The sequence below is a fragment of the Betta splendens genome, chromosome 4 (genome assembly GCF_900634795.4).
Source record: "Betta splendens chromosome 4, fBetSpl5.4, whole genome shotgun sequence".
In the NCBI taxonomy this organism is placed as follows: Eukaryota; Metazoa; Chordata; class Actinopteri; order Anabantiformes; family Osphronemidae; genus Betta; species Betta splendens.
Window position 1 is genome coordinate 17929327 of NC_040884.2, and position 7169 is coordinate 17936495.

Sequence of the window (7169 nt, forward strand, 5' to 3'; positions counted from 1 at the left end):
CGTTTGAAAATCCCAACAAAGTTGTTTTTCGCGTTTTCGCGATTTCAAACTCCAGTCCCAAGGCTGCGTTTTCACAGCACGACCCTGAAGCGGACCGGGTCGCGCTTTGCTGGAAGTGCGTTAAAAATAGCCCAATGTTGTCCCCGTAAAACAAGATGAGGCGATAGGCGGCGTAAATCGGGCCAGTCGGGTTCTGGGCATGTCAGGATGTATCATGACACACTGCTGTGGCTCCGGCATCTAATGGGTTTGTTTGCACGTCCGTGTCACACACACCGGGCCAAGACCCCTTAAACGCTGCTATGAAGCCGTGTCCCGCCTCAGTCTGCGCTTTGTTTTGCCATCTTTTGCATGGCATCGTCACATACCCATAATAAGCCCCACAGGAGCTCCTACGGCGCAAACAAATGAGATCTGGACCAAAAAGCACGGCGAAGTATCAAAACGAGATGTTATTTTTTCCCTCTATGAATCAGTTCCAATCTGCGAAGAATCACACTTGCGGAAGAAATCCAAGCCTTTTCTGCAGCACATAAGTGAAGGTGGTTCTTGCTACAGTCATTTAACTCTCTAGAGGACCACATGGTTCATGTTTCCTGATATATTTATCCCTGATAATTAGCAACGGCCAAACTAGATGCTTTTATAAAGCCTCCCTTCATGTTTCTTCTAAGAGTGATTCATCACAACGACCCAAACTGTCCATTCACCACAACCTGCATTACAAAAGCACCCGAATATCCCTGATGCTTATATTTGACCCCTCAGCTGCTCTCCTGCTCATCCATTACATTCTAATCTGCCTTATACTTTATGTTGTGCACAGAATATGGTGCAATATTTAGGGAATCCATCTCACTGTCTCCCACAGAATGAGCAGCAGGGGTGTGTGTGTTTTCACTGGTGATTGATATGATGCAGGTAGGTGTTTGGAGCAGAGGGCAACTCCTCCTACGTGAGCAGATAGAGGACATATACAACTTATGATGGACCAGTGCAGCCCTCTCACTCCCAGGAGCGACAGTATGCACCGCACGCCCACACACCTGCTTCATTATTGGTGTTTTGCAGATACCCCAGATGAGAGTGAGTCCTAGAGCAAGGTGAGGCTTGAAATAGGGTCCCTTTCCCCTGTGAATGAGGGATGCACACACATGGTGCAGATTGGGCTCTGGAACATTGTTTGCAGGTGTCTCTCACCTGCCTAAAGTTGTACCCTCGACCACGTGAAGGTCAGCCCTAAGAGGGCACTTCTGAAGTAATGAAACCCGTTCTGTGGAAAAATGGACCCAGACTTATTTGAAATGATGCTGCCACCTACAGGGGACCGAGCATGAACTGCTTTTCCACCGTTCTGGCGTAATTTCCTGGTTCATTTGTCCTGTGACGAGTTCAGTAGATTCAACTGTGCATATGTTTAGCATTTGAATTTCTTCGCCTCATTCGGTTGTTCTCGATTCATCATGGATGCTGCTCAAGCTTCATGTTTGTGGCTGTTATGTGCTTGTGGTGGGGTCTAGTGCCAGTCTGTTTGATGGAACATTTGTCTGTGCTCCTCTTGTTCCCATTCTGGGTATTTAGTATATTTCCCTGCTTCAGTGAATTTAAGTCATTCTTAGCCTTTGTTCTGTTGTGTATTCTTAGTTATTTAATGAGTTTTATGCGTGGGTTGTACATTTGGGTTCTTGCCTCCTAGCTGCTCTGAGTGAGCATTAGTCTGACTGTAACAGAAAAATATATGTGCACAAGAACAAGCAGTCACATGATGAATTTTCTATGTAATTTAATTAACATTACGCAGGTTCCTGTCCAGTTTATTGGTGGAAATCAAAATAGCACAAAAAAACTAAACATAATATTAAAATGAGTGTCCTTATAGTATATATATATATATATCATTATCAAATTGTTACTCTAACTCGGGTTCACATTATTGTGTTATAAAAATTGCACATTTTGATACAATTGATACATTGTGATCATCATCTGCAGTGGTTCAGAGCAGCTCCCGTCTCTAGATTCACCCTCTGGTTTGATATTTGCAGTGAAGCTGTGGGACTGAAGGGCAGAATTCAGCCTGGATTTATTTTCCTTCCTTCTCTGCCCACTCACTGTAGCCGCCTTCATAGTGTCTTGCCCTGAAAGTAAGAAGCGGAGACTCTTTTTACTAACTGCTGGCATCACCTACTCAAAGGTCAAGATACTGAAGCAGCATGCGTGGACATTGTACTGCAGTACTGATTAATAAATAACAATATGCAAAGTGCTCCACATTCTGTGGATTAGCAGAAAATTCACTTCGTTCAGTTCAGTTCAAAGAGATAAGTGGTGTGAAGTGACTTTAGCCGATAACTGTGACAAGTTGTGGCCTTAACGCGTCGATGTAATAACGCCAGGTGTTATTTACCTGCTGAAACCCAACTGAAGAGCGATGTCCAGCGCCTTGGCGCTCCGTTTGCCGCTCCGGCAGTGAAACACAATGTTGTCGTCGTTTTTTCCAGGAGCCTTCACCTTGAACTTCTCCTGGAAGAGCTCAGGAGCCAGCTGCAGAGACTCCTGCAGGGTGTCCACTGACACACACAGAACAGTGGAGGAAGAGCAACATAGCAGCAACCCGAGGCTACTGTACTTCATGCCTGTGTCTCCACTCACATGGGACGTTGACCGCGTCTGCAATGCGTCCATCCTGGTATTCGTCGGGGTTTCTCACATCGTACAGCTGAACGGTGCGGTTCGACAGCATGGTCTTCAGCTGCGAGTATGTCACCACTGAATTAAGGAGAGACACAGAAACATCACATGCATCTGACTTTAACGACCATCAGCCGGAGCCTGTTAAATAAGTCAACACCTGGGATGTGGCCCCCGCACCTGGAAAAACCTGTTGCTGAATGATCCAAGCTACTCATGTTTCAAAGATACAACCACATAAAACCACTGTTAGACAAACTGCTGTGAAGTCAGGGGCAGTAAACGCTTTAACAGTGTCATAAACTACTGCAGGAAGTTGTTTGTCTTATCATTTTTACATGTTTTTTTACTGAAGTGGTCTTTAAATTAAGATTCAAGCAAATATAGCGGAATTATAATAGAAAGGGAGCTTAATTGTTTACAATTAAACACATAAACTTGGCATAATATTAGTAAAATGATTTCTGAATGACAGACAGAAAGGAAATATGGTTTACCACGGTCGGTTGCTTCTCCCCATGTTGGAACTTATGTCGCAAACGTGCGACAAACTGAGCTGAAAGTCGGGTAAGACCTGCAGTTCATCTCCGCAACAACGCGGCCGACGGTCCGCGAAAGCATAATGGACATCATGATGGAGGCGACGGCGCAGAACACGCTGACAGCAGCAGGACGCATTGACCAGGAGCGACCTCTGCGCTCCGGAGACGCGTCTCTTCTTCTTCTTCGCCTTGAAGTGCGCCCGAGACGCGCGCGACGCTGCACCGCCGTCACCGGGCGGGAGAAGTAAACGCCGTCGCACACGGAACCGCGGAGCCAAGGCGGGTTCTGGTTCTGGACGTGAAAACGAAGCGAGCACGGAAATACGGGGATGTGGTTATTTTCATCTAGAGGTCCATGATTTTTTATATACAAGTGAAGCAGTCCATAAAATTTACCAGTACACTTTATTTGCATCCTAGTTGATCCAGCAACTCAACCAAGATGATTGAATTCTATTTGGATGTAATGCGCTGTTTTCCCTGAATGTGCCTCACTTGTCCAGCAGATGTCCTCACTAAACCTAGACCAGGGTCAGTCCGTCATTTACTAACCAATGTGCTTGAAGCTGAACTGGTAATATAATTTTACCCATACCTCATAAATAAAGTTTGTAATCTTAATGACAAAATCAATTACACGTGTTTACTGCGGATGTTAGTTCAAGAATTTACTTCCTGATTGACCATTAAGCTGAATTATTGCAGTTTCTGTAATTGTGAGGACGCATTTACTAGCTGACTAGTGAGTACCAGAAGGTGTGGAGGATGGAAAGTTTAAACAAAACTGTTCTGTCGTGTTCTGCTTAACGACTGTGGGGTTCAATTAGACACAGCAATACGCGCAGCGCTTTACTCCCGTGTTCACTTTATTGTCCTCCCCCCCAGTACATCACACTCCACACAAGGTTCCTACTCACCAGATAGCGCCTGATCCCACTACATCCTCCTTACGGAGCAGAGAATATATGGCATACCTTAATGCTTCCCACCTTGATTAAATCACCAAATAGCATGCTCTTTAAACGCAGAACTTATGAGCCCACACTCCCAGCAGGATGTATAGGTACAGGCAAACATTCATTTATTCAGTAACGTGCCATAGTTATCCACCTGATGGTTTAACATTCTCAGAACCACAACATTTCCTCAACACTATGAGAGTTGGGGTAGACTGGCCAGCCCCTAGGCCCGAGTGTAGGGATTATTCTGCCCATTATTCACTCAGTTCCTATATCTATGAACAAAGATAGTCTTTTAGGTACACTGGAGACGCCATCTCTCTTTATAACGTCTGCCACTTAGAGAACACTGCTAACTGGAAACGCTTTCTGCCTCCGGAGACGTACTCATCTGTGCTGGTCCTGGCAGTGAGGATACAGGTGTGTCAGGGACTGACTGTCTGTTGCTGAAAGGTGGAACCTGTTCCTCCGCAGGGTCCCCATGGGTGTCTCGATGACGTAAGACCTTGGTGTACCAGCTCTTTAAACCTGTGCCTCTTTCTGACATGTCCCTCACCCACACCGCATCTCCAGGTTGCAGTTGTGATACTGTAGGTCATGTGCCCCGTGTCTGCGGTTGTAGTTCTGTGGTTGTTTTGCTCTGTATTGCCGTTTAGTTGCTTTCAGCTTTCTCACATCAGCATGTTTCGGTTGAGCTGTGATGGAGGAATAACAAGAATGGTAGTTGTTTTTCTCCTTCCCATAAGAAGTTCTGTCGGACTGTATCCATTTGCAAGCGGGGCAGAACGATATTCCATGAGTCCAGGGTATGGATCGTCTGACTTCTTGAGAATTCCCTTTACCGTTCTCACAGCTCGCTCAGCCTCCCCATTGCTCTGTGGGAAACGAGGACTAGACGTCACATGACTAAAACCCCAATGCTGTGCAAACCTTTTGAATGACTCAGAAACAAACTGTGGTCCATTATATGATCACATTTCTACTGGGATCCCATGACAAGCAAAGATGGATTTAAATTCCTCTATCACTGCCTCTTATTGAGTGACTTAGATGTCAGTTCAGCTACTTTAGAGTATCTGGAGAAATAGTCCACAACCATCAAATATTGTTTGTTGTCAAACTGAAACAAATCAGCTCCTACATTTGACCATGGCCTTAAAGGAAATGTTGTACGCAACATTGTCTCTCTGAGATTTATTCTCTCTCGTCAACAGACATCACAGTTCTCTACCATCAGGTCAGATTCTTGTTAAGACCTGGCCACCACACTGACTGCTTTGCTCTCTCTCTGCACTTGGTTAATCCCAGATGTTCCTGGGATGTCCCCACATGGCTTAATAATCTAACCTAAGAATTTAATTTTGTTTTTGGATAACTTACATTTCTCATTGAGTGTGACCCCTGCATCCTGCAGTCGTGACAGTGCTCTTCTCAGTCTGTCATTGTGTTCGTTCTGTGTGGATCCTCATATCATCACGTCATCGATCTGACACACAACACAATCTAAACCTTCCAGGATGTGTAACATGCGTTTCTGGAAATGTTCTGGAGCTAATGATATTCTAAAACACAAACGGTTGTAGCAGTAATGCCCAAATGGTTTAGCTCCTCTTTGACCTTTGGTAGAAGTGGGCGAGAGATTCGTCTTGGTCTTGAGAGTCAAAAAGGCTGTGCACCAGGCCTCAGCACAATGTTGTACTCACCCTCCATCTTCTCTAGTTCGCTAAAAAGCTCTGGGAACTTTTTTTTAACAGTCCCTTTTGGTTCTAGGCTAATGCTCTACAACCTGGCAACCAGCTGTAATGCTATGGCTGCCGTTCCACTCAGCAGTGAAGGGTTCAGTCCTCTAACCACATAAATGTTCTCTGTGGTGGTTGTGCTGTTCCCGCTCAGAGTCACTGTGAACATGTATTTGACATTCAGGCGTTTACCCCCTGGCCCTCTTAGGATCTTAACAGGTCTCTCGAGTTCACTGAAGTGACCCTGGTTATACAGTTTTTCAGACACTGCCGTCACGTCAGCCCCAGTGAACACGGTTCTATGATTGTCTACATCTACCTCTGTCAGACAGGGACCCTTTGTCTCCTTGTCCAACACTGAGCCAAGAAACTCAGTTTTCTCCTCAAGCTCTTCTGTCACCGTTGCCACCTTCTGCAGACTCTTGCGTAATGTCCTTTTCCCCTGTACTGGTTACATGCTGCGTCTTTTGCTGGGCACTGTTCCCAGCTGTGGCCTTTTGTATCTCCACATCTTTTGCACTGTGTCGGCCTGTCCTGCTGCATTTTCTTAACTTCACGACCCGACTGGCTTCTAATTGATTTGGGGCTGCGCGCCGCCATGTTGACACGCATGCACGCTGTCTTAACAGCGGGTTCAAAGTGGACAGGCAGCTCTTGTCCGCTTTGAACCCACTGTTAAGTGCTTCGTGCTGTTTCTTAACCTGTTCGCTTTGTCTAGCTCTATTAACAGCTTTCTCAAGCGTTAGCTCAGGGTCCAATTGAAGTTGCGCTGACAAGCATTTATCTTTCAGAGAGGCCTGACATGGTTATGATGTCTCTGACACTCATTCCCCATATTTCACACTGGAGCAGTAATTCAACGGTTAGCTGTTCAGAATGGTTTTGTTTTGCTTCCAGCTTGGTCAGCAGGGCCCCAAATAAAAAAAAGTATTTACAAGGTTAGTGTGGACAAACAGCACATGGGCCCTGACCTCAGGATTCTGGAAATACTCCACAGACACCATTGACCTTGGGGAGGAGCATAAGACCAGGCAAATACCTCTGACCTTTTTTGGTTATTGTAGTAGCAGTTGATATCTGGTGAGTAGGAACCTTGTGTGGAGTGCGAAGTACTGGGGGGAGGTCAATAAAGTGAATGCTGTGATGCGTATGTGATTCACATAATTGAACCCCAGAGTTGTTAAGTAGAACACGACAGAGCAGAAAGGATCAGGAATCAATACTGAAGGCTGTTTGTC

General features: G+C 45.5%; 1 protein-coding gene across 1 annotated transcript; it reads right to left on the minus strand.

Moving 5' to 3' along the window:
- Positions 1-1766: 1766 nt before the first annotated feature.
- Positions 1767-3686, minus strand: LOC114853485 (uncharacterized). Its single transcript, XM_055508303.1, is given in 4 exon segments — positions 1767-2138; positions 2408-2570; positions 2653-2769; positions 3189-3686. Coding segments are annotated over 4 exon segments (795 nt in total). The 5' UTR covers positions 3649-3686; the 3' UTR covers positions 1767-2083.
- Positions 3687-7169: the final 3483 nt, after the last annotated feature.